The sequence below is a fragment of the Lampetra planeri genome, unplaced genomic scaffold (genome assembly GCF_965212315.1).
Source record: "Lampetra planeri unplaced genomic scaffold, kcLamPlan1.2.h2 scaffold_213, whole genome shotgun sequence".
Classification (NCBI taxonomy): domain Eukaryota; kingdom Metazoa; phylum Chordata; class Hyperoartia; order Petromyzontiformes; family Petromyzontidae; genus Lampetra; species Lampetra planeri.
Genome location: NW_027614894.1, coordinates 24,841 through 52,388, shown reverse-complemented (window position 1 = coordinate 52,388; position 27,548 = coordinate 24,841). Strand labels below are relative to the sequence as shown.

The following is a 27,548-nucleotide window of genomic DNA, read 5'->3' as shown; positions in this document are numbered from 1 at the left end:
CCCCACTCCCCCCTCACCTACCCCTCACTCCCCCCTCACCTATCCCTCACTCCCCCCTCACCTATCCCCCCACTCCCCCCTCACCTACCCCTCACTCCCCCCTCACCTATCTCCCACTCCCCCCTCACCTACCCCCCACTCCCCCTCACCTATCCCCCATTCCCCCCTCACCTACCCCCCACTCCCCCCTCACCTATCCCCCACTCCCCCCTCACCTATCCCCCACTCCCCCCTCACCTACCCCCCACTCCCCCCTCACCTATCCCCCATTCCCCCCCTCACCTACCCCCCACTCCCCCCTCACCTATCCCCCACTCCCCCCCTCACCTACCCCCCACTCCCCCCTCACCTATCCCCCACTCCCCCCTCACCTACCCCCCCATTGCCCCCTCACCTACCCCCCACTCCCCCCTCACCTACCCCCCACTCCCCCCTCACCTATCCCCCACTCCCCCCCTCACCTACCCCCCACTCCCCCCTCACCTATCCCCCATTCCCCCCTCACCTACCCCCCACTCCCCCCTCACCTATCCCCCCACTCCCCCCTCACCTACCCCCCACTCCCCCCTCACCTATCCCCCACTCCCCCCTCACCTACCCCCCATTGCCCTCTCACCTACCCCCCACTCCCCCCTCACCTACCCCCCACTCCCCCCTCACCTACCCCCACTCCCCCCTCACCTACCCCCCACTCCCCCCTCACCTATCCCCCACTCCCCCCCTCACCTACCCCCCACTCCCCCCTCACCTACCCCCCACTCCCCCCTCACCTACCCCCCACTCCCCCCTCACCTACCCCCACTCCCCCCTCACCTACCCCCCACTCCCCCCTCACCTACCCCCCACTCCCCCCTCACCTATCTCCCACTCCCCCCTCACCTACCCCCTCACCTATCCCCCCACTCCCCCCCTCACCTATCCCCCACTCCCCCCTCACCTATAACCCATTGCCCCCTCACCTATCCCCCCACTCACCTACCCCCCACTCCCCCCCTCACCTATCCCCCACTCCCCCCTCACCTACCCCCTCACCTATCCCCCACTCCCCCCTCACCTATCCCCCATTGCCCCCTCACCTATCCCCCACTCCCCCCTCACCTACCCCCCACTGCCCCCTCACCTACCCCCCATTGCCCCCTCACCTACCCCCCACTCCCCCCTCACCTACCCCCCACTCCCCCCTCACCTACCCCCCACTCCCCCCTCACCTATCCCCCACTCCCCCCTCACCTATCCCCCACTCCCCCCTCACCTACCCCCCACTCCCCCCTCACCTACCCCCCACTCCCCCCTCACCTACCCCCCACTCCCCCCTCACCTATCCCCCACTGCCCCCTCACCTACCCCCCACTCCCCCCTCACCTACCCCCCACTCCCCCCTCACCTATCCTCCACTGCCCCCTCACCTACCCCCCACTCCCCCCTCACCTACCCCCCACTCCTCCCTCACCTATCCCCCACTGCCCCCTCACCTACCCCCCACTCCCCCCTCACCTATCCCCCACTGCCCCCTCACCTACCCCCCACTCCCCCCTCACCTACCCCCCACTCCCCCCTCACCTATCCCCCACTCCCCCCTCACCTATCCCCCACTCCCCCCTCACCTATCACCCACTGCCCCCTCACCTATCCCCCCACTCACCTACCCCCCACTCCCCCCTCACCCATCCCCCACTGCCCCCCCGCCCCCCCGTTTGAATTTCCCGCGCGTGCGCGTGCTGGCCGCGTCACGTGGACGACGCCGGCCAATGGGCGCGCGGCAGGGAGGAGGAGGCGGCTCACAATGGCGCGGCGGCTCTAGCCCCGCTCGTCGCGACTCCCGCCGATCGGACACCGCCGCTCCCTCCCTACCCGCGCCGCCGCGCTCAGCACCCCCCGTGCCGATCGCCCCGCAAGCCCCGTCTCCCTCCCACCCAACGCCGCCGTCGTCGTTGTCACCTCCCCCCCCCGCCTCAGGTTCGCTTCGCCCCCCTCGCCCGACCCCCGCGCCGCGCGCCTTGCCGCCATTTCGTCTCTTCCCCCAACTCGGCGTCGCCTTCTGCCTCGTCCCCTCGTCTCCCCCTCCTCCTCCTGGCGGCCTCGGTCTCCTCCTTCTCCTCAGCGCCGCCTCGTTCCCCGCGCGGCGAACGCGCTCGGCGGACGAGGTGCGCGGCGCTGCGAGGCCCAGCGGTGGGACGGGGGGGGGGGGTGCAGGCAGGGGGCCCTCGGCTAGTTTCTCTGCCGGGATCGCGCGACCTGATCCCGCGGGAGCCGCCGCGCTGGTCCCGTCTAGGCCGCGCCGGGGTCACGGGCCCCGCGTCTTTCCCGCCCGCAACGCGTCTCGGGCTCTCGGGTCGCACGGCGACCGCGAGTCGCTTGCGGTGAAGCGGCTAATGTTGTGGTTTGTGTGCGTTCTCCTCACAACCACAACCCCTACCCAACCACGACCCCTACCCCCTGAACCCCACGGGGTCGTGCTGCTCTTTAGCCCCCAGGCGCTGTTGCTGCTGATGGCGGGACAGTGAGGCAGTAAAGCGGCTGTCTCCACAGCCCTCATCTTTCCCCTCTCTCCCTCCCCTCTCTCTCTTCTCATCCATCCCTTCTCCTTGCACCGATCCCCCTCCTCTGCTTCCCACTCGCGTCCCCTAAAACTCGCCCGCTCCCCTCTCTCCTGTCGTTGCCTCTTCCCCGCTACGTCCCCCTCCCAGCTCATCTCTCAACTCCTCTCTCCCTCCCGTCCACCGTTCCCTCCTTGTCCTCTCCTCTCTGTCTCTCTTCCCGCCTCTGCTCCACAGCTCTCCCCTCTCCTGGCCTCTCCTCCCTCGGGACCATGGAGCAGCCCGCGCCGCCGCAGCCCGCGCCCAAGGCCGGCGGCCCGAACCCGCCGCCTCCCGAGACGAGCAACCCGGCCAAGCCGGGCAGACTCACCAACCAGCTGCAGTACCTGGCCAAGGTGGTACTCAAGGCCCTGTGGAAACACCAGTTCGCGTGGCCCTTCCACACGCCCGTGGACACAGTCAAGCTCAATCTTCCGGTAGGGATGGGATTCCTCCGTGGGTCAGAGCCTGCCCGACCGACCGCCCGCACTCCACCCCCACAACTTTCACTCGTCTCATGCTGGGATTGGGGTTTGGTTTTTGTTTGCACGCTTGCTAGCTGAGCAAAGGATCAAACAACGTCAATCAACCAAGAGCACGATGGAAGTTGTAACTGACCGGCGTTAACGATATTAATTTTGGAGCTTTTTTTGGAGCTTTCGTGACTACAGGAATTATTCTTTGGTTCTTTCGGTAAAATGCGTGACTTTACCGGCGTTAACGAGTTTCCTGAATTGAGCAGCGATTTTGAGAGGTGGGCAACTTTTGCCAGGGGCCGCGACGCATTTGGTCAACTACGTGTATTGGGTTTGACAGCATTGATGGGGTGTTTTCACATTTGTGTATTGTCAGGGGCTGCACTAAAGGCCACCAGGGGCCGCTAGGGGCTCGCGTAAGGAATTCCAAAGTGGAGTCGTGTGATGGACAAAGTGTTGTGACCTGCAGTTGCAGCGGTTAAACACAATGTGTTGTGGGATGAAATGAAGCGGTCGGTGCCCAGTCGACTCGAGTCCTCAATATGGGTGCACCAATCGACGGGCGAAGTTCCAAAGGAATAGTAACCATGGTAGTAGCTACAGAAGAGTGATGAGAAGGTGATTTGACCCGCTGGTTGAGCAGTTGACTGGTGGCCAAACCAGCGACTGCATTGAAAACAAAGACTTTTTTTTAAAAATGTAAAGGTGCAGCACTGAAATGTTTTTGCTTCATCACTGTTGGTGGAACGACCTCCACTCGAGGGTGCTCTAGAGAGCCACGGTTACGAGATGTTAACTACCTCGCCTGGTGTACAGGAGGTCGGTTGGTTCGATCCCGACCCTGACGCCTGCTGCTGTGTATTGGGAGTTTGCGTGTCTCATCATCATCACGGTGGCTAGGAGATGTTAACTACCTCGCCTGGTGTGCAGGAGGTCGGTTGGCTCGATCCCGACCCTGACGGCCTGCTGCTGTATATTTGGAGTTTGTGTGTCTCTCTCTCTCTCATCATCATCACGGTGGCTAGGAGATGTTAACTACCTCGCCTGGTGTGCAGGAGGTCGTGGGTTCGATCCCGACCCTGACGCCTGCTGCTGTATATTTGGAATTTGCGTGTCTCTCCCGGTGGTCACGTGGATTTTTCTCCGGATCTTCAGTTTTTCGTCCACATTTATAATGAACGTGTGTGTAGAGTATTTGGCTGCAATACATTTCCACGTGATAAGCCACTTGTTTGAGCCATCATTTGTGATAGCAAGGTCGCTTCTGAAAAAGAGTTATATAGCTCTGTGGGCCTTACCTGGTAAAATTAAAAAAAGTTTATTTTTAACTTAATAACTTTGGCTTACCTTTTCCGCACCGGCCAGATGTATTTTAAAGCACAGATCGAGTAGTGGCAACATTTAAAAGTTGGCAGCGATGCTCAGGGTTCACCGCGTTTTGTCATCATCTCTGCTTTTCAGCAGAAACAAAATGTGCAAGTGGGCTGACGTTTCACTTTGCTCTGCTATGCAGAAGGGCCATTTCCCCGAAACGTCAGCCTTTTGTATAAGTTTGTGTCGTATGGCATTTGCTCTTGTGGAATGTGGTGAGCAGTTGAAGATGTGGGGGGGAGGGTGCAGTCTGTTCCTGAAGAGTCGCAACGATTTCACTCCCCGGCACTGAGTCGATGCAGTTCATAATCGACAAGTGGATGGCGATTCCAATCTCTTGTTGTGATGTAAATGGGAGCGATAAAAAAAAATCTTACAATGCAGTTAATGACGAGAGCAAATAATCCACTTTAAACTCTGTTCCCTCTGAAGTGTGTCCCACGAGGATAATTTTATTTCCCAATAATAACGGAGGCGCTCGCTGCAGATTTGCGTAAATTATTTCCACCCCCCGGCCCTCGTCTGCACCCACCTCTCGCTAGGAGAGAAGTGTAAACCTCTCGTGTCCATACTTGTGGTTTCTGTCTTGTATACTGCTTTTTTTTTTAATACAAGCATAGTTGCTGAGAACAGGCGATCTCAGTAGTTGTGTGGCCACCGCTTATTGCACAGGTTCGCCGTTCGAATCCAGCGGGCTGCCTTGGTAAATACTGCAATGCGTATTAACCGTAAACAACAAAAAACTACGCGCCGTAGGTCACGTTGGGCGTTCAAGATCTCATGACGTAATTCGAAAAAGACTCAGAAGGCATTGTGCACGCCGGCGTGACGGTCCAAGTTTTCGAAATGTGAAAAAATGTACCTGCAAATTTCCTAACTGTAAAAGCCACATCACAGCATCGCTCCCGACTGGCAGACTGTCCCCATCTGTGAAACACACAGCGCCTTTTGTCATTGCCTTGCGCAATAAGAATATTGTGAATACCACGTGCAGGAGCCCTCCTGGAAATTTCGTGAGATTCATTCAGGAATTTCCTGGATGAATCACAGGCATTATTTTTGATGTCATACAGGATGGCCCAAAAGTCAGGATCGTACAGGGATATTACATTTATATTAACAAGTGACAAATGGCTATTTCATTTATTTTAACGACTGCCATTGACATTCATGCACGCATGAATTGTCTTTTGAAATAAATTAAGGACTTTTTTAAGTTTACAGGAGTAATCTTTGAACATTCATTGATTATGCTTCATCTCAATTCTCGAGCTTTCTAAATGCCACCTAAAAAATGAAGAAGAAAAATAGGCATTAATAACGGATGAAATATTAAAGAATTAACAATTAAAATGCTCATCTTCTTGGTTCTTTCGGTAAAGTCACGTAGAAGGGAAATAATCAAATAATAAAAATAAAACATAATAAAATAATTCTCACGACGTTTCGGCCACAACGCAAGAAGACGTCCTCAGGTGAAGACCAGGTCTGTCGGGGAGACAGCGTCTGAATAAAACAACACCACGCTTGGAGCGTATATTTAAGCTGGGTTGGAAGGGGGGAAGGGCGCCGAAACGTCGTGAGAATTATTTGATTATGTTTTATTTTTATTATTTTATTATTTCCCTTCTACGTGACTTTACCGAAAGAACCAAGAAGATGAAGCCCTGCAGTCACGAAAGCTTTAAGTCGAAAATTAAAATGCTTTAATGCCAGTGTTCAAATAGATTAAATAACCTCACGTATCCTGACTTTTGGGCCACCCTGTATATTGGCGAATTAAGAAGAAGACCATTGGCCAGATGGTGGGAGACTGAGGCCAGAACCTGGAGTTCCCTGCGTGTCGCAACTGTGCAGCATCTGTGGTATCTGGTAGAGGGTGGAGAGCTTTGGTAGCTATGAGATGCGGAGTCATCAACAGCTTTGGCCGTGGTGGCTTCTTGATCTTCGAGATTTATTTCCCTTCCAAACCCTCTAGTTCAGCGAAGTGGCTTATCACATGGAAATGTATAACAGCCAAATTACTCTTCTTGGTTCTTTCGGTAAAGTCACGTAGAATGGAAATAATAAAATAATACAAATTTAACATAATTTTTTTATGTTTTAGAATGGAAATAATAAAATAATAAAAATAAAACATAATCAAATAATTTATTATGTTTTAATTGTATTATTTAAATTCTACGTGACTTTACCGAAAGAACCAAGAAGATGAATCCCTGCAGTCACGAAAGCTTTAAATCGAAAGCCAAATTACTCTAAGTGCATAATGTTGATTCTAAATGTGGAGGGAAAAGCCAGAGAACCCGGAGAAAAATCCACGCCACCACAGGGAGAAGACGCAAACTCCAAATATACAGGCGTCAGGGTCGGGATCGAACCCACGACCTCCTGCATACCAGGCGAGGCAGATAACATCTCGCCATCGTGGCACCCCAATTTAGCGACCGTTACCAACCCTATCATTGCCGCACATCCACGGGTCCAAAAACCCATCGTTAGTGGCGGCAGCAGTCTGTTTAAATTGTGTAAAACTTACGAAATGCAACCCTGGGGAGGGGGGGGGGATTAAGATAACGGATGAATGTGAATAAGCAGACAAGAGCCTGAACACGTGAAAATGCAATGAAATAACTTGTAGATCTGTCTCCCTATGCAACGTGCCACTAGGCATCGATAAATGCATCGTTTTCATACTATATTGTAAAACAAGTTTTGCTGCCTGATGCACGGGTGGGCAAGTGCTCTGTGGTAACACCACCGTGTATCCCGTGCAAATGCTCGGGCAGTGCCAGTTTAACCCTTTAAATAACTTGTAGATCCATCTCCCTGTTGAACGTTCCACAAGGCATCCAGCGATGCATGGGTTTGACAATTAAATTAGATTGAAAAAATTCCTGTTACAACGCGCGCATCGGATGCTGATGGAACAACGGAGATGAGCAATGCAAAATGAGAGGGACAAGCAGACAAAGCGTGAGCGCAAAACATAGCGGGGTCGGACAGTACAAGTGATGCGGAGCAAACGAGATCGACAGCACATATGAGAGAATATAACATGTTGTACCCATCTTCTTGGTTCTTTTGGTAAAGTCACGTAGAAGGGAAGTAATAAAATAATACAAATAAAACATAATAAAATAATTCTCACGACGTTTCGGCCACAACGCAAAGAGCAGCCGTCCTGCTTGCGTTGTGGCCGAAACGTCGTGAGAATTATTTTATTATGTTTTATTATTTTATTACTTCCCTTCTACGTGACTTTACCGAAAGAACCAAGAAGATGAATCCCTGCAGTCACGAAAGCTTTAAATCGAAATTTAAATGTTGTACCCACTGTGTGTGTGTGTGCCACCCAACGGGAAGGGAAGTCGAGTCAAGGATGTCATGCAGATGGTGGGGATGAGAGGGTGATAATGAGCGGGGGCGGGGAAGAGTGGAGGATGAAGCAAGCAGTGGTGAGCTCGCGTCTGCTTTTACAGGGGGGGGGAGGCAGGGAGAGGCGAGGGACCTCAGGGTTGGGGGGTTGCCACAAAAGCCACGTGATTTACGGAGGCTTGTGCCGATTGAGATGAGATAGAGATGTATAGATGAGAGGAGAGGGACTCGTGAGTGGTTGGCGGGGGGGAGGGGCACACACAAGTTGCGTGATTTGCGCTGCTTTAGATGGAGAGATATTGATTCGATTCTTGGGTATGGCAATATGTTCAGGCGCTGAATGCCATTGTTGAGGTCTGCCAGCCACGATAGGTTTTCAGGAGAGAGTTTATAGTGTTGCTGGTCATCTGTTAAAAGAGAACTACAGGGATTCATATTCTTAGGTTTTTTCGGTAAAGTCACGTAGGTAAAAAATAAAAATTAATAAAAGTAAAATAAAATAAAAATCACGACGTTTCGGAGGCAACACAAGCTTCCGTCTTCAGGCGGAACCGTCACAGCCACGACAGCTGTATCAAGTAAATGAGAGATTACAAGAGCTACCACTCCGTATATATAATGGTTGAAGAGGGGGAGGGCCAAATCTAGAAAGAACTACAGGGGTTTACTACGTGGTCCATAGTTTGGGTCTTTAGTTTTTACATTCGTGAAGGAGATGTGCGCATCGTCCTTTCGATCTTGTGATGCGGTTGATGGTTACACAACCGGTGTCTTCCGGGAGGGTGATGTTTGGGTGATGTTTGGGGTCTCGAATGGGGGAGGTGTTTATTCTGGACATCCACGTTGTTCCATTTCGTTGGCCAGTGTTCCTCCAGATCCGAGTGAGACTATAGATATATGGATGAGAGGGGAGGGATTCGGAGTGGGGGTGGCCACACGGAAGGTGCATGATTTATAGGAGGCTCGAGCTGATTGAGATACAGAAAATATAAGACAGATAATATGAATGAGACGTGTGCTGGCGATGGACTGTACAAATGACGCGGAATAGTCCACCTGGGCTTGCGAGTTAATTTTTCTGGGTGAACGGAGGCAGTGGCAGTGGTGTTGGGGATTTAAGAAACCTGCCCCCATGTTTCAACTGCGCGCGCCGGGAGATTGAACCGGACCGGCGAGTTGTTAGATTGCAGTTCCGGTCGTGTGCTGCTCACCGTGGCACCACTGGCAGCTCCCAATTGGCTTCCCAGTTTGAACGGTAAACGCGGCGTGTTTTCTGCTCGATATTTCAATAGGCGCAGGTCATCTTAATCCGATACGTTGGCTTTCACGGCCGGTGTCACGATTCAAAATTCGTTTCTTTTGGGTTAGGTCGTGCAGGTACGTAATGCCAATATTTTAATTATAATTACGTGTAGAACTTGGCATTGTAGCTACACGATCTAGCCCCGAAAGTAACCAAATGATGCGGGCCACATGTTTAACGGTTGTTTTGTGCGGTTATCAGTAACGGAACTTAAAGTGATTTGTAACAGCCCCGATGAACGGGAGACGAGGGGAATCGTTATCAGACGAGGCCCGCGTTTGCGTAGGAGACGGACCGCCCGCGCGCATGATGCAGCAATCGGTATGACAGTAAAAACGTTCAGTTCAGTCTGATCCGTGACCCCTGAATCGGGAGGGGGGGGGATATAGGGCCCGATCATCAGGCGAGCTCCTCCACCGTGCAAGGATTTGCGCGAACGAGCTGCGGTGTTTCTGTGCGCGCAGGATTACTACGAGATCATCAAGAACCCCATGGACATGGGGACCATCAAGAAGCGGCTCGAGTCCAACTACTACTGGACGGCAGTGGAGTGCATCCAGGACTTCAGCACCATGTTTACAAACTGCTACATCTACAACAGGGTGAGCGTCGCACACTCGCCCACCCCGCGCAGGCCACAGCTTTAGCCCTGTCGAGGTAAACGGGCGCGGTGCAAGAGTGCCGTACACACGATCAATGTACGCACTATCGGTGCAAGAGTCCCGTGTGCACGTTCGGTGCACGAGTGCGGTGCGTACATGTGGCGTCGCGTTTGCTAGAACAGCCGGAGCGATTTCCCGCTCGAATGAGCGTCTGAGTACAGCCCTGAGTCGGTGGTGGTGATTCTCCATTCCTATGGCGGAGACAAACTATAATACTCACTTGCAAGTCGGTGCTGCATCGCCTTGTGCCACATGGGGACAGCTGTCATTGCTTGGGGGGGGACCCCTTGGCTAAGCAAGAGGGACCGCAACAGCACATTTAGAATGATGGAGATGGGACGTGTGATGCTAAGTGCTTTGAGATTGCAGAGCCATTGAAGTGCCCTTTGCAAATCTATATTCCTTATGAGGGTGAATACGCTGTGCGTGGACCAGTTGCTACCCTGGGACCCCCCTTACAAACGAGATGAATTCCATCTCAAAGGATTTTCCAGATGAAATGTTTTTGATAAAAAAAAAAATCTAATTCTTTTTCCATTTAAAGCTTTCGTGACTGCAGGGATTCATCTTCTTGGTTCTTTCGGTAAAGTCACGTAGAAGGGAAAATATTATTCTTATTTTATTATTTCCCTTCTACGTGACTTTACCGAAAGAACCAAGAAGAAAAATCTTAATTCGTTGGAGCTCGCTCCGCTTGTGCTGGCCTTGTGGTCGTATCGCTGGCGTCTCACCTCACCGCCCCCCCTCCCCTCCACCACCTCCCCACTCGCCACCAGCCGAGCGACGACATCGTGCTGATGGCGCAAAGCCTGGAGAAGTTCTTCCTGCAGAAGGTGGCAGAGATGCCCCAGGATGAGATTGAGCTGCAGCAGCCGGCGCCCAAGGCAGCCAAGGGCCGCGGCCGCAAGAACACCGGTGAGTACGGCCGGCCGGCCGGTAAGCCGCGGAGAAACCGGCACTCTGAACGGGGACGGCTGCTTGCGTTATTATGTTTTTAAATCCTTTATATTAAGTTAACTTGCTTGCTTGCTTGCGCGCTTACGACCGTGCAAATCTTTCGGTCGTTTTTTAACCCACTTCCCGTGATCCAATCGAGCTGACATTTTGCACACAGACTCGTTGTGCGTGACAATGTATTTTCGTGAGAAAAAAAATTCCAAAATTTTTCACTTTTTAGGAAAATTTTTTTTTCATATTTAATTTAAAATACCAATGTGATAAAAATTAAACTCTTACTCAAGAAAAACAGAAATGAATAATAAAATAAAACCGATGCCACGCATATAAAGGATTTATAGTGAAAAACTTTGTTTTTACCTTCTACGTGACTTTACCTTCTACGTGACTTTACCGAAAGAACCAAGAAGATGTTTGGGCAACTTCATTAAAGAGTGGGAGGAAACTGGAGCACTCTGAGAAAAAAACCCTTGTGCGTGAGGGGGGAGTTATCCCTCGATCTACAACAATTGCCACAAGCTCTGTGGGTCCTATAATGGGATGTTTGACCAACTCGGCGAACGGCGTGAAACTGGAGCGCCCAGAGAGAACCATTGCGCGCGAGGGCATAACGTTCGATCCCCAGATGAAGATTAACCACTTGCTGTGCTGCCATCACCCTGGAAGGTCAGGACAGAGGCGACCTCGACACCCCCAGTGGTAGGGAGTCTTTGAGGGACCCACCAACCCTCGTAATCTGAGGCCGGGATTCGAACACGATTTATTGGTTCTTCGTTAACCTAAGCCGCCCCGTGTCCTAACTGCACGCACTTAAAACTAAGCCTCCTCAAGTTATGTATGTATGTATGAACGTTGAACTTTCACACCGCGCTAATCAGAGGTGCCGTGTTGAGTCTCTGGGCAGTGTTGAGTCTTGGGTAGTGTTAGTCTATGGGCAGTGTTGAGTCTATGGGCAGTGTTGAGTCTATGGGCAGTGTTGAGTCTATGGGCAGCGTTGAGTCTCTGGGCAGTGTTGAGCCTCTGGGCAGTGTTGAGTCTCTGGGCCGTGTTGAGTCTATGGGCAGCATTTAGTCTATGGGCAGTGTTGAGTCTATGGGCAGTGTTGAGTCTATGGGCAGTGTTGAGTCTAAGGGCAGTGTTGAGTCTATGGGCAGTGTTGAGTCTCTGGGCAGTGTTGAGTCTATGGGCAGTGTTGAGTCTATGGGTAGTGTTGAGTCTATGGGCAGTGTTGAGTCTATGGGCAGTGTTGAGTCTATGGGTAGTGTTGAGTCTATGGGCAGTGTTGAGTATATGGCCAGTGTTGAGTCTATGGGCAGTTTTGAGTCTATGGGCAGTTTTGAGTCTATGGGCAGTTTTGAGTCTATGGGCAGTGTTGAGTCTATGGGCAGTGTTGAGTCTATGGGTAGTGTTGAGTCTATGGGCAGTGTTGAGTATATGGCCAGTGTTGAGTCTATGGGCAGTTTTGAGTCTATGGGCAGTTTTGAGTCTATGGGCAGTGTTGAGTCTATGGGCAGTGTTGAGTCTATGGGCAGTGTTGAGTCTCTGGGCAGTGTTGAGTCTTGGGTAGTGTTGAGTCTATGGCCAGTGTTGAGTCTATGGGCAGTGTTGAGTCTATGGGCAGTGTTGAGTCTATGGGCAGTGTTGAGTAGTGTTAGTCTATGGGCAGTGTTGAGCCTTGGGCATTATGTATGTTGAACTTTTTTGGTACCGTACGTAGCCAACCGTGTTAAATCAGTTTGAAAGAAACGAGTTTTCAATATAGATTTAAAAGTGCATAGCTCCAATTGCTTCCTCCTTGCACACAGTTAAACTAAGCCCCCTTGTGTCCTATCCCCTCGGCTAGAGCAGCTCTCCACAGTAAATTTGGGCGCCCCTTGCCCCTCCCCTTGTCCCCTATCCCCTCAGCTACAGCTCCTCCCCACAGCGGCTGCTGATTTATTTGCCTCTCAAGAGGCCTTAACCAGGCCTCCCTCACTCGCTCACTCCCCCCGCTCTCCTCGTGCCAAACCTCACGATGGCCTATCCCTGCAACCCACGATCCTTGACGTGCGTCGATAGAACGGGGACTGAAACTAGATTACGGCACGGTTGCAGCACACGCATTAGATGGCATCCTGGGTTCTGGTAGAGAAGCCAGGGTGGCGGGTTGCGCTGTAGACTTTGGTGAATTCCGTCTCGGAGCGACAGTCTTCTGCATTACCAGTGCATTTCATCTCTCCGTCTCTTTGAGTCGGCCAGTGGCGATTGAGGAGTTTCAGGAGTGTGTGGGCGAGTGGAGAACGGAGGTTTTTTTTGTTTGTTACACATCCCATCAGCCAAACGACGTTCCTTGCTGAAGTGCATTTGTTTGGCAGCATTGGTTAAATACGAGACAAACTGGCGAACCAATGCTGGTGAACTGTTGGATTTCTATAAGCAAGGATTGGTTTTGAAATTCAGCGTCTCATCAGCAGAGCCAGGCTCGCTTAAATGAATGCTGGTGAACTGCCAAATGTTTATAGACAAGGACCCTCCTCTTGGATATGGGATCTACTTTGACGCAAAACTTGTTAAATATGCAACACAGCGTCGTCATCGGCGACCTTGTGGACGATGTAAGATACCTGCTTCCATTTAAAGCTTTCGTGACTGCAGGGATTCATCATCTTGGTTCTTTCGGTGACTTTCTTTCGGTGACTTTACCGAAAGAACCAACAAGATGAATACCTGCTTCCTTCACCTGTCTAATCCTCGTGGGACAGAGTCTTGAGACTCGACGATAATTACAATCGTTACTGCTGCTCACCGGGTCTAACATTGACCTGCCGCCGTTGCCTTGCGTCACCGAGCAAGCTCTGACCGCGATCGCTGTGCCCTGTGCCGTGTTTCAGCAACCAGCGTGGAGTCACAGAGCCCGGAGGAGGAGGCCCAGGGGGGCCCATCCGCCCCGCAAAGGGGGGCCGCCCCTACGTCCACCCGGCCTCCCCGCGCCGCCTCCGCCGCTGCGGCCGCCTCGGCCGCCTCCTCGGGGGGGTCCACCCCCACGTCGGTAGCGCCCGCCCAGACGCCCGCCCCCCAGCCCAACCACGCGTCGCCCGCCTCCCCCCCCGGCACCCCCGCCCACGCCCCGGCCGCCCCCGCGCCCGCCCCCCAGGTCCCAAAAGCCGCCGCCCCGCAGCCCGCCCGGGCGGGCCCCCAGCAGAGCCCCCGGGGGGGAGGCCCTCAGGGCGCCAGGGGCGGGGGCCCTCAGGCGGCCAGGGGCGGGGGGGGCCCTCAGGGGGCCAGGGGCGGGGGGGGCCCTCAGGGAGCGAGGGGCGGCGGGGGACCTCAGGCGGCGAGGGGCGGGGGCCCCCAGGGAGCGAGGGGCGGCGGGGGCCCCCAGGGAGCGAGGGGCGGGGGACCCCAGGCGGCGAGGGGCGGAACCCCGCAGGGCCCCAGGGCGGCGGCCCAGCTGACGCCGCAGGTCGGGCCCCAGGCGGCGCAGCGGGTGGTGTCGACGCGGCCCCCCTTGCCCCGCCCGGCGCCCCCTCCCAGCTCCGCGCCGCCCCCCGCGCAGCAGCTGAGGCCCGTGGCGGGTGCGGGGACGTCGGCGCCGGCAGGGCCTGCGGTGACGTCGACGTCCGTGCCCACGCTGGGGCAGGTGCCGGCGCAACCCGTGTCAAAGGTGCCGGCCCCGCTCGCGTCACCCGCGATGCCGCTCGCGTTGAACCGCACGGACGAGCCGCAATGTGACACGCTCGCACCCGTCGCCCTCCTACCCACACTCAACCATGCTCGCCACCCATGAGCCACCACGTTCTCGCCACCCACAATTCCGCCGCACTTTCTCTGCACGTAACGTACCGTGCATGCCGCACACACGGGAGGCGTTGAAATTAGCACGGTTGGCTACGTACACGCACGTGTACAGATGGATGCACGCCGCCGCAGATGACCTCTCTTCATCGGCGGTCGCTGGAAGCTCCCCCGAGTGATCCCCCCACCAACTCCCTGTATGCGTCCCCCGCCTCCCTTGTCGCAGGTGAAGAAGGGCGTGAAGCGGAAAGCTGACACCACCACGCCCATGCCGAGCACCACGCCTCCCGAGAGCGGCGAGGCCTCCCCTCCTGCCGCCGCCGACTTCAAACCGACCAAGGCGCCTGCCCGCAAGGAGGGCGGCCGCGGCAAGGCCCGCAAGGAGATGCCCGACTCTCAGCAGGCGGCTGCCGCCGCAGCAGCAGCGGCGGCCGTGGCGGCCGCTGCAGCCGCGGCCGTGGCAGCTTCCGTCCCGTCCCCGCCCGCCAGCAAGAAGAGCAAACTCCCGGCGCCCGAGCAGCTGAAGCACTGCAGCTCCATCCTGAAGGAGATGTTCGCCAAGAAGCACGCGGCCTACGCATGGCCCTTCTACAAGCCTGTGGACGCGGACGCGCTGGGCCTGCACGACTACCACGACATCATCAAGCACCCCATGGACCTCAGCACCATCAAGGTGAGATGCTTTCGTCGCCCTCGCCCTTCCCTGGCGAATGTTCGCTCGCTCGTTCGACGTGCGAGTTTGCCCGGCGCAAGCGTTCCGTGTTGAGTGTTGTGCGGGCTCTGGTGGTTATGCACGGCAAACCAAAATCACAAGAAGAGCCATTTTTTTTTATTCGCTAAAAAAACTATTTCGAGAGCTGCCAATGCACATGAGAATACGCGAGACGGTGGCCCTCAATAAATAACATCACGAAGCACTCGTCGAAGAGACACAAGTTGCCGACCCCTGGGCTGGGGCCCAGGCTGCCAAGTGGGGCTCGGCATAAACCGGAGCAAACGCAGAAAGCGTCGCCGCTTTGCAGCGCGTGAGCCCGACAAGCAGAGGTCGCAAACGGGTTTTGATTCCTTACCCGTACCCGGCCGCACCAGGGTCGCAAACGGGTACCCGTACCATACCCGATACCCGGCTACCCGTACCCGGCCGGGTATCGGATCGGGTACGGGTACCCGATTGCGACCTCTGGGATGAAGCCATGTTGCAGGCGCGGGTGGGTTGATTCTAGGAACTTGAATTGTGAGAAGAGACAAGACATTAGGAAATGAGTGGCAAACGGTTACTCACCAGTGATTCACGGCCTACCCGTACCCGGCCGCACCAGGGTCGCATACGTGTACCCGTACCCGGCCTGGTACGGGTAGACGGGTATCGGGTAGGGTACGGGTACCCGATTGCGACCTCTGCCGACAAGTGGAGACGCCAGTCGGGAGAGAGAGACGCGACAGAGTGGCGTTGAAGCCAGCGGGCAGCTGTTGCAACACGGACCGCGGGGGTCAAAGTTCGATAAAACGAAAGAGGTAGACCAGAGCAAGGTGGGGGCAGCAGTTGCAGAATGCTCGGCTCCAAACGTGTGTGATGTATTATACCCTACCTCGCCTGGTGTGCAGGAGGTCGTGGGTTCGATCCCGACCCTGATGCCTGCTGCTGTATATTTGGAGTTTGCGTCTCTCTCTCTCTCTCATCATCATCACGGTGGCTAGGAGATGTTGACTACCTCGCCTGGTGTGCAGGAGGTCGTGGGTTCGATCCCGATCCTGACGCCTGCTGCTGTATATTTGGAGTTTGCGTCTCTCTCTCTCATCATCACGGTGGCTAGGAGATGTTAACTACCTCGCCTGGTATGCAGGTGGTCGTGGGTTCGATCCCGACCCTGACGCCTGCTGCTGTATATTTGGAGTTTGCGTCTCTCTCTCTCATCATCACGGTGGCTAGGAGATGTTAACTACCTCGCCTGGTATGCAGGTGGTCGTGGGTTTGATCCAAACCTAGACGCCTGCTGCTGCATATTTGGAGTCTGCGTGTCTCTCTCTCATCATCATCACGGTGGCTAGGAGATGTTGACTACCTCGCCTGGTGTGCAGGAGGTCGTGGGTTCGATCCCGACCCTGATGCCTGCTGCTGTATATTTGGAGTTTGCGTCTCTCTCTCTCATCATTACGGTGGCTAGGAGATGTTAACTACCTCGCCTGGTATGCAGGTGGTCGTGGGTTCGATCCCAACCTTGACGCCTGCTGCTGTATATTTGGAGTCTGCGTGTCTCTCTCTCATCATCATCACGGTGGCTAGGAGATGTTGACTACTTCGCCTGGTGTGCAGGAGGTCGTGGGTTCGATCCCGATCCTGACGCCTGCTGCTGTATATTTGGAGTTTGCGTCTCTCTCTCTCTCATCATCACGGTGGCTAGGAGATGTTAACTACCGCGCCTGGTGTGCAGGAGGTCGTGGGTTCGATCCCGACCCTGATGCCTGCTGCTGTATATTTGGAGTTGGCGTGTCTCTTTCCGAGTGGTTGTGGATTTTTCTCTGCGGGTGCTCCGTTTTTTTTCTCCCCGCATTTAGAATTGACGTGCGTTTTGAGTTTTTGGATGCTGCTATAAATTTCCACCCGATGATGAGCCACTTTGTTGAGCTTTCATATGTGGCCAGGTCGCTTCTGAAAAAGAACAATGTAGCTCAGTGGATAAAATAAAAATAGTTTAAATAGTTCATAGGTCGTGTTGAGTCAGTAGGCGTACGCAGCCTGCCGTGAAGCTTGGTTCAGAAAGATCGCGGTCGTTCGTCAAACGTAACGAGCAGCGACGCGCGGAGTTCAAGTTCATGTATTTGGTGTAGCCCTGTGAGCCATTCGGCTCTTGAATCAGGTGCAACCGCAACAAGCAAAAAACAAAAATATGAACAAGAAAACATCTTAAAGTGAATATGTGACTGAGTGCAAACAGAAAATCCAAGAAAAGACAGCAAAATATTGCAGAAAAAGCACCGTACACCAACGCTGTGTGCAAAAATCCCAGTGGGATGCAAGTCAAACAACCAACAACAACCACAAGACAACTTAGATTAAGGCCATCAGTCTAACTCTGTACTACAACAAACAAACATGGCCAAACCAATACACTTTTCGAAATCACCAAAATAAAGCCATGAAAGCAATGAAACAGCGATCATAGGAACTGTAACGGAATTTTCACAATAAACAACATAAACAACATGTACTACCAAAACCCTGCAGCCATAGCTGGCTGCATGAGTCACTCCACAACAGCAGCAGGAGCATCATTCGGAGTATCAACATTTTTCAATGCACCTTTAAGATCAGCACACTAAATCAAAACACAGATTATACTTTGCAGCGATCATCCGGAGCGAAACATTTTATTTTAGGCCACTGAATAGCACTGGCAGCTAGGGGTATACAACTCCTCTAGAGAGACGCATGCTGGCAATTAGACTGAAACAGAGGAATACGCTGATTGGAGAACACACACTGGTGAATGACACAATAGTGATCTTCATCCAGAAGTGGCATTACACCGAGAGATGAAAAGAAGAACATGCAACAGATTTAGAGAAGTCACGCAGGTTAAATGACGCCTTTCAAAGTGTGAAGAAAAGTCGATGGGGCTCGGTTCAGGTTGCGTCACGGCCAAAAGGGACGATGGCCGACGGTCGAAAGTAATAACGGAGCGGCAACCACGGAACACAACGTGTCCGAGAAACCCGTCCACCTGGGAGACGGAGCGGTGAAATCAACTCGTGTGCCCAGGTAGGTGCTGGGCGTGCGGCGACGACGCCATTGGGTGTATTTCATCCAGCAGTGGATTGACCGTGGCCGATGATGATGACGATGATGACGATGATGATGATGACGACGACGATGACACGTGGGTTTCCCGCTCTGCGCAGCACAAGATGGACGGACGCGAGTACCAGGACGCGCAGGAGTTTGCGAGCGACGTGCGTCTCATGTTCTCCAACTGCTACAAGTACAACCCGCCCGACCACGAGGTGGTGGCCATGGCGCGCAAGCTGCAGGTACAGACAGCCACTTGGAGCCACGCAGGGGTCACTGGGGGCCTCTGGGAGACACGCAGGGGCCACTGGGGTCACTGGGAGACACGCGGGAGACACGCGGGGGTCACTGGGAGACACGCGGGGGTCACTGGGAGACACGCGGGGGTCGCTGGGAGACACGCGGGGGTCGCTGGGAGACACGCGGGGGCCACTGGGAGACACGCGGGGGTCGCTGGGAGACACGCGGGGGTCACTGGGAGACACGCGGGGGCCACTGGGAGACACGCGGGGGTCGCTGGGAGACACGCGGGGGTCACTGGGAGACACGCGGGGGCCACTGGGAGACACGCGGGAGCCGCTGGGAGACACGCGGGGGTCACTGGGAGACACGCGGGGGTCACTGGGAGACACGCGGGGGCCACTGGGAGACACGCGGGGGCCGCTGGGAGACACGCGGGGGTCGCTGGGAGACACGCGGGGGCCACTGGGAGATGCGGGGGTCACTGGGAGACACGCGGGGGTCGCTGGGAGACACGCGGGGGTCGCTGGGAGACACGCGGGGGCCGCTGGGAGACACGCGGGGGTCACTGGGAGACACGCGGGGGTCGCTGGGAGACACGCGGGGGTCGCTGGGAGACACGCGGGGGCCACTGGGAGACACGCGGGGGCCACTGGGAGACACGCGGGGGTCACTGGGAGACACGCGGGGGTCACTGGGAGACACGCGGGGGTCACTGGGAGGTACGCGGGGGTCACTGGGAGACACTCGGGGGTCGCTGGGAGACACGCGGGGGTCGCTGGGAGACACGCGGGGGCCGCTGGGAGACGCGGGGGCCACTGGGGGTCACTGGGAGACACTTGGGTCGCTGGGAGACACGCGGGGGCCACTGGGGGTCACTGGGAGACACTTGGGTCGCTGGGAGACACGCGGGGGCCACTGCGTGCCATACACTGCAGGATCACCTCCCTTCTTCCCTCTCACCGCTCCATTTTGGAATTCCCTCCTACGGTCCATTTCCCCCCCGTCGCGCGTAACAACCTCGCTCAATTCATGGCCCTTGCCACACTTTCATATATTACTGCTCTTAATAGCCCGTTTTTGTTGTTCGCCACGTGATGTTGTGGGCTTTTTGGGCCTGTGCTCAATATTAGAAATAAAAAAACTAAAGAATAAGAGCCACCTGCTCCCATTTGCTCCACCGTCATCTCAGTGGTGTGGTGGTGGTGGCGGTGATGGTGGTGGTGGCGGTGGTGGTGGTGGTGGTGGTGGCGTCGTGTGCGAGTAGCGGTGGCGCACAGTGGTTAGCACACCGCTTCGATCTCGGCGACCCGAGTTAAATTTCCGCTCGCCGTCCTTGGCCTCCCCTAGGCCGAGTTAGTTGTTAATGATGACCTGGTGCTACACGGGAACGGAATAAGAATATTTATTTATACCGCAGGAGGAGGAATGCGATGACCTACGAAGCCCTTTTTCACAGATGTCCAGTCGGGGCGGCTAAGAACTTGACAATGAACAATACAAAAAACTTAATAGTAGTGTAAAGTACAAGAAAGGTAAACAAATCTTCCAAACGCGTACAAATCAAACGAAACCATCCTACCAGGCAAAACCCACTGAGGTATTAACTTATTTTTCTGAAGTGACCTGTCCATCGCAAATGATAGCTGAACTGAGGGACGTATCACTTGGACATTTAGAGACAAAGGCAGCCAGCACGTGGCAGAGGTCGCAACCGGGTACCCGATACCCGTACCCTACCCGATACCCGGCTACCCGTACCCAGTCGGGTACGGGTAGCCGTTTGCGACCCTGGTGCGGCCGGGTACGGGTAGGCCGTGAGTCACTGGTGAGTCACCGTTTGTCACTCATTTCCCAACGTCTTGTCTCTTCTCACAATTCAAGTTCCTAGAATCAACCCACCCGCGCCTGCAACATGGCTTCATCCCAGAGGTCGCAATCGGGTACCGTACCCTACCCGTACCTGGCCGGGTATCGGGTAGGGTACGGGTACCCGTTTTCGACCCTGGTGCGGCCGGGTACGGCTCAGGAATCAAAACCCGTTTGCGACCTCTGGGATGTGGTACTGCTGCTGCTGCTGGCTACTCCACCCCTTTGCGTGCCGTGGGCCCGGTCCTCCGTCGGCGCCGCTCGCAAGCGCACGCTTGCCCCAGCGGGCCCGTTAAATCGCGCGCGGTGGGGGCGTGGGGCGGGATTCCGTGTTTTTTCCCCAGGACATGTTCGAAATGCGCTTCGCCAAGATGCCCGACGAGGCCGGGGGGGGCGCCAGCCCGGCCCAGCCCCCCGCGGCGCCACCCCCTCCCCCCGAGCCGGTGTTGCCGACCTCGGAGAGCGAGAGCACCGAGGAGAGCAGTGCGGAGAGCGAGAGCTCGGACGAGAGCGAGAAGGAGCGAGCGAACCGCCTCGCCGAGCTACAGGAGCAGGTGTCTTGTGTGCGTGTACGTGCACGTGTGTCCACCGTCCTGCATGTCCACTCACCTGCGTGTGTCCACTCACCTGCGCGTGTCCACCGTCCTGCTCGTCCACTCACCTGTGCGTGTGTCCACCGTCCTGCTCGTCCACTCACCTGTGCGTGTGTCCACCGTCCTGCTCGTCCACTCACCTGTGCGTGTGTCCACCGTTCTGCTCGTCCACTCACCTGTGCGTGTGTCCACCGTCCTGCATGTCCACTCACCTGCGTGTGTCCACTCACCTGTGCGTGTCCACCGTCCTGCTCGTCCACTCACCTGTGCGTGTGTCCACCGTCCTGCTCGTCCACTCACCTGTGCGTGTGTCCACCGTCCTGCTCGTCCACTCACCTGTGCGTGTGTCCACCATCCTGCTCGTCCACTCACCTGTGCGTGTGTCCACCGTCCTGCGTGTCCACTCAACTGCATGTCCACTCACCTGTTTGTCCACAGTCCTGCTCGTCCACTCACCTGTTTGTCCACAGTCCTGCTCGTCCACTCACCTGTTTGTCCACCGTCCTGCATGTCCACTCACCTGTTTGTCCACTCACCTGTGCGTGTGTCCACTCACCTGTTTGTCCACCGTCCTGTGTGTCCACTCACCTGTGTGTCCACTCACCTGTGTGTCCACTCACCTGTGCGTCCACTCACCTGTGTGTGTCCACTCACCTGTGTGTGTCCACTCACCTGCGTGTCCACTCACCTGTGTGTCCACTCACCTGTGTGTGTCCACTCACCTGTGTGTCCACTCACCTGTGTGTCCACTCACCTGTGCGTGTCCACTCACCTGTGTGTCCACTCACCTGTGTGTCCACTCACCTGTGTGTCCACTCACCTGCGTGTCCACTCACCTGCGTGTCCACTCACCTGCGTGTCCACTCACCTGTGTGTGTCCACTCACCTGTGTGTCCACTCACCTGTTTGTCCACCGTCCTGTGTGTCCACTCACCTGCGTGTCCACTCACCTGTGTGTCCACTCACCTGTGTGTCCACTCACCTGTGTGTCCACTCACCTGCGTGTGTCCACTCACCTGTGTGTCCACTCACCTGTGTGTCCACTCACCTGTGTGTGTCCACTCACCTGCGTGTCCACTCACCTGTGTGTCCACTCACCTGTGTGTGTCCACTCACCTGCGTGTCCACTCACCTGCGTGTCCACTCACCTGTGTGTGTCCACTCACCTGTGTGTCCACTCACCTGTTTGTCCACCGTCCTGTGTGTCCACTCACCTGCGTGTCCACTCACCTGTGTGTCCACTCACCTGTGTGTCCACTCACCTGTGTGTCCACTCACCTGCGTGTGTCCACTCACCTGTGTGTCCACTCACCTGTGTGTCCACTCACCTGTGTGTGTCCACTCACCTGCGTGTCCACTCACCTGTGTGTCCACTCACCTGTGTGTGTCCACTCACCTGTGTGTGTCCACTCACCTGTGTGTCCACTCACCTGTTTGTCCACCGTCCTGTGTGTCCACTCACCTGTGTGTCCACTCACCTGCGTGTCCACTCACCTGCGTGTGTCCACTCACCTGTGTGTCCACTCACCTGTGTGTCCACTCACCTGTGTGTCCACTCACCTGCGTGTGTCCACTCACCTGCGTGTCCACTCACCTGTGTGTCCACTCACCTGCTTGTCCACTGACCTGTTTGTCCACCGTCCTGCCCGTCCACCCAACCGCACGCGACTGTGCGTTGACCTTGCCCCGCTCATCGTTGTGGCCGCACTCGCATCCACCACAGCGGAGAGTAGGGTCCCTGATCCCGTGTGATGGGCGGGTGATCCACCCTCACTTAATCACCAGAGATCCGTGCAGATCCAGGGCACGGGGTGACCCCCTCCTCCAGGGCACGGTGACCCCCTCCTCATGGGGACGGTGACCCCTCAATGGCACGGTGACCCCACTGAGCTATAGCTCATTGGGCCTTGCCTGGTAAAATGAAAATAGTTTTCAAAAAGACAACCAGCGATCAGTTTAGCAGTGGGGGGGGGGGGGGGGGGTCTCACTCCGAATGATCAAAGCACGGTTGTGCTTTTCGCGTAAGGCTTATACACTAACGCACGTACCGGGTCGTAAGAAACGCGAACATCTTTTGCCATCGTCATACGTGACAATGACACGCGCGACCGACACGCGTCCGTACGACCCAACGTGCAACTCGCGCGCTGTGGCCTCGCCCGCTCCTGCCGTCCAAAAACTGTGCTCCGTGTCGCCTCCCCCATCCCGCCCCTGCGCGACCCCTGCTCCCATCGCACTGCCCCCCGCCCCCACCCCGCCCTCCCCTCCTCCCGAGCAGCTAAAGGCTCTGCACGAGCAGCTGGCGGCGCTGTCGCAACCTCCCGTGTCGAAGCCGAAGAAGAAGCGAGAGAAAAAGGACAAGGACAAGAAGCGCAAGGACAAGGCGGCCGACAAGGCCAAGAAGGAGGAGGCAGACGAGGGCGACAAGAAGGGCGGCGGTGGCGGCGGCGGCGCCATCGCCAAGGGTGGCAAGGCCAAGCCAGGGCTGCCCAAGAAGGCGGCGCCCGCCAAGACCGGCACGGCCGCGAGCAGGTGGGGATGGTGCCCGTCGACTCGGTTGGGTTGCCGTGTAACACCCTCCCCCCACCCACCCAGCCCTAACCCCCCTCACTCCTCGTCACCTCTACCCCCGTGGCCCCTTTCATTCCTCCTCGGTGGACACGACGGCCGCCAGTTTTTTTTTCCACTGGCGCAAGCGAGCCGTGCTGGTGGGACAGCGCGTGTGCGCAGGCCCCTGGCGAGGGCTCGGGTGACGCGGGGTGGTTTTTTCCGGCGACACGCTGTTGACGTGTCCCTGCGGTCGCGCGTTTACCGCTCGTAGCAAAGGCTCGTGGCTCGGATCTGGCAGGACACGCCCTGGTTATCGGTGTGGTGCGTTGGCTGCACAAACACGCGCACCGTCTGCTTCGCAGCGGCCGTTATCCATCCTGTGGGGGGAATATTTTTTTGTTTAAACGAGTAGCAGGCCATTGTGTAGTGGTCCATGTTTGAAAAACGACGCGGCTAATTACTCAATTGTCTTTGGGCACGGCAACATCGCCCCATACTGGCAGTCTACATCTGCCTTCGTGGCACCGCTGCGCTACAGGAATGGCACGAGCGTTAACTTACTTGCGGGGGCAGGCGCCACCCGTGTCGTTGACCCGCCGGTGACACGAGTCTCACTTCCGCTACCCGCCAACCTCCCCCCCCCCCCCCTCACCACCGTCTCGCGATGCCCACGCAGGCCGACCCGGAAGGCCAAGGCGGGCGCGGCCTCCGCGGGCGGCGGTGGCGGCGCGGGCGGCGCGGCCGCGGCGGCGCCCGCCTTCGACTCGGACGAGGAAGAGGACTCGCGGCCGATGACCTATGACGAGAAGCGGCAGTTGAGCCTGGACATCAACAAGCTGCCGGGCGACAAGCTGGGCCGCGTGGTGCACATCATCCAGTCGCGCGAGCCCTCGCTGCGCGAGTCCAACCCCGACGAGATCGAGATCGACTTCGAGACGCTGAAGCCGTCGACGCTGCGCGAGCTCGAGCGATACGTCGTGTCGTGCCTGCGCAAGAAGCCCAGCAAGCCCTTCAGTGAGTCGGCCGGCTCGTGCCCGTGGCTCCGTGCGTGGGACAAAGATTCCCCGTGTAGCCTTTAACAGACCGTTGTTGGGGTAAGTGCTGTTAGCGGAGCAGCAGCAGCAGCAGCTATTGAGGCCTGGCACACACGGCGCCTTTGTTGGGACGGATGGAGATTGGTCCACCTTCTCCTGGCGAGCCTCCTGGACGCCTATGGGAAGGCAGTTTCGCAAGATTTGTATATGCGGTCCACCAACGAATCTGTTCTTCGCGTGCGTGTGTCTTTGCGTACGTGAGCAGGTAAGAAGGCGGGGAAGCTGAAGGCCGAGATTCAGGAGAAGAAGCGTGAGCTGGAGAAGCGACTGCAGGATGTGAGCGGACAGCTCAACCCCGGCGCAACCGGCGCCACCGCCGCCGGCGCCGCGGCCAAGAAGCCCAAGAAAGGTGCGACAGCGGGCGGGGCGAGGGGGGGGGGGCGGGGCGAGGGGGGGCGGGGCGAGGGGGGGCGGGGCGAGGGGGGGCGGGGCGAGGGGAGGGGGGCGAGGGGGGGCGGGGCGAGGGGGGTTGGCGGTCTAGAAATGTCGTAAGTCCGGTCTAAGATAATGGAACAGTGGGAGTGGAATAAGCAGAAAGAGCCGTGTGGTCACCTGCCGTGTGGTGACCTGCCGTGTTGTCACCTGCAGTGTGGTGGTGGTTGAACATTGTGGACTAGATGAGTCCTCAACATGGGCTTGGTTTGGGCTCGGCGCAGCAGATAGCTGGTGGGTGACCATCCGTGCCGTGAAGGCGCTGCCGGTGCTCGGGTGTGCCAGTGGAAAAGCGGCGTTTGTGGCCTCTCAGTGTGATTGGGCCTCCCCTAAGTTGACTCCGCATCAAATGAGTAGCTGGTGCGGTGTGTAGTAAACTTCGCCACTGGGGAGACAAAGGCGGCCGGGCGTGGTGCTGGCCACCCCACCCGCTCGTGTGCCGTGCCGGCCTTCACAGGTGCTCGCCCCGACAGCCTGTAGCCAGTCGTGTACGTGTCTAATGCCTGCTGCGCTTTCCTCAGACGGTGGGGGCGAGGCCGGCGGCCGTCTCAGCGCCAGCAGCAGCAGCTCCTCCGCCTCGGAGAGCTCCAGCTCCAGCGGCTCCAGCTCCTCGGAGACCAGCGACTCCGAGTGAAGCTCCGGCCCTGCTTGTGCTCCCCCCATCGCCCCCCCCCCCCCGCCCGCCCCGCCAACCCCGGCCCCGCGTGCCGTTGGGTCCTCCCGCGTCATGACCGCGCGCGTTGCCGCACCTGGCAACGGCGGCGGCGCCACTTCCACGCGCGACGCGTCGCGACAACCATGGTGCTCTCGCTCGCTCGCTCACCCGCCTCCTCGCTCGGTGCCCCGCCCGTTCCGTCACGGCGCCCGCCAGCGCCACAACCGCCGCCCCGGGGACGCCATCCTCCGCCGCCGGGCGTCTCCGCTTCCTTGGGCCGCCCGCCCGCCGCCGCCGCCGCCGCCACCGCCAGGGCTTCAACGGTCACGCGGCGGTGCTTGGGGTGGCGGGGGGAGGCAGATGGGGGGGGAAGTGGGGGGGTCGGGTGGGGGGTGGGCGAGCAGTGGGTAGCGCAGCCAGTCGCCCGCGCGAGCGTCGGGGGAGAGCGCAAATCAAACGGGCGCAGCTGCCCCGTGCCGCTGAGTTTGGGAATCGTCAGTGAGTCCTCGCGCACTGGCGGTCGGTTGGGGGGGAATTGTGAGGGGGGGGGGGGTGAGTGATGTCCCCCCACCACCCTCCACCGCCCCCCCACGGGGCACCTCCGAGCTACAGCGGTGGCCGCAGGTTTTAAACAAAATGTAAGAGAGGTGACGACCGTCGGCTTTTTATTCCTTTTTAGATTGTGCATGGTGACGCTTTCATTACCGCTGTGGTTTCATTTTTTTATTATTATAATTATGACGATCGTTATCGCTCTGGTTATTCTTGTTATTCCGAATTAAACGGAAATTTCCTTTTAAAAAAAAAAAACGTAGACAAAAAAACTAAACTATATCCGAGATATTGGAACCCCGCTGGAGCACCCGCCACCCCCGCACGAGTTGCGTGATGTGCCGTGCCGACCCGGCGATGTTATCGGAGGGTTGTGACGACCGCCTCTTCACCGCACGCGGTTCGGCAGTGTCAATGGTGGTGGTGGTGGGTTGGGGTTGGGTGGCGACGTGGGTTGTGACGTGGGTTGTGATGGTGGTCGGGGACGACTGGCGACGTGGGCTAAGGGGTGGTGCCGCTGTGACCACCACGGTGGTCGTGACGGCGATTGGGGTTTGCGTGCCGATGCCGTTTGTGCCGCTGCTGTTGGTGCGGTGCGAGCTCTGTCACGGCGTTGGCGGGGTCGCCCTGCCCCACATCCTAGAATTGTCGGTCACCTTGATCTTGGCCACCACGCTATCCGTTCCTCCCCCCGTCACCATGCCACAACACACGCGCTTGCATCCACCCCCGCCCCCCCACTCGACCTGCGTGGTGGACCCGAGCGGTGTAGATTCTGGTGCTGGGTCAGGAGGAGGAGGAGGATGATGATAGCGAGTAGCGTGGGTGAAGTGGGGATCCTCCCCTGCGGGAGGAGGCATCGTTGTCATTCATCCCAGAGTCCGTTTTTACGTTTACGATGAAGAGAGGAAGGAAGAGGTGGTGGCTTTTAGTGACAATTACGACGATGCAGCCCCGTCACTCCCGGTGATGGCGCTGCACCTGCTGCGGGAGTTTACCTCCCTGCACCCACGAGCCTCCTGGGTCTCGGGAGATGTTGACCCGATGCCCCCTGTGATCATAGTTCGGTCGTGGTGTTGAGGGTGTGTTGGGGGGGGGGGGCGGACGTTGGTCGGTTTTGAAACGACGATTCGAATCTCACGCGGAGGGCGTCGCTTGCCTAGCCGGGGAGCCGGTTAGGCAAGCGACGATTTGCCCTCCCCCCGTTCGCCGTAATTAGGCCGAGCTACGAGTTGTCCACAATATTCGATGATGTGGTTGTGGAGGATATCGACAGAAG

At 56.9% G+C, this 27,548-nt stretch overlaps 1 protein-coding gene across 1 annotated transcript; it reads left to right on the top strand.

The window, feature by feature from the left end:
• Positions 1–1,748: 1,748 nt before the first annotated feature.
• LOC144740418 (bromodomain-containing protein 3-like) lies at positions 1,749–26,527 on the top strand. The gene is made up of 12 exons (XM_078623271.1): positions 1,749–1,956; positions 2,775–3,013; positions 9,569–9,706; positions 10,543–10,681; positions 13,594–14,366; positions 14,724–15,170; positions 18,398–18,526; positions 20,738–20,962; positions 23,265–23,518; positions 24,213–24,550; positions 24,836–24,979; positions 25,584–26,527. The coding sequence occupies exons 1-12, from the start codon at positions 1,749–1,751 to the stop codon at positions 25,694–25,696; spliced, it is 3,147 nt and encodes a 1,048-aa protein (XP_078479397.1). The 3' UTR covers positions 25,697–26,527.
• Positions 26,528–27,548: the final 1,021 nt, after the last annotated feature.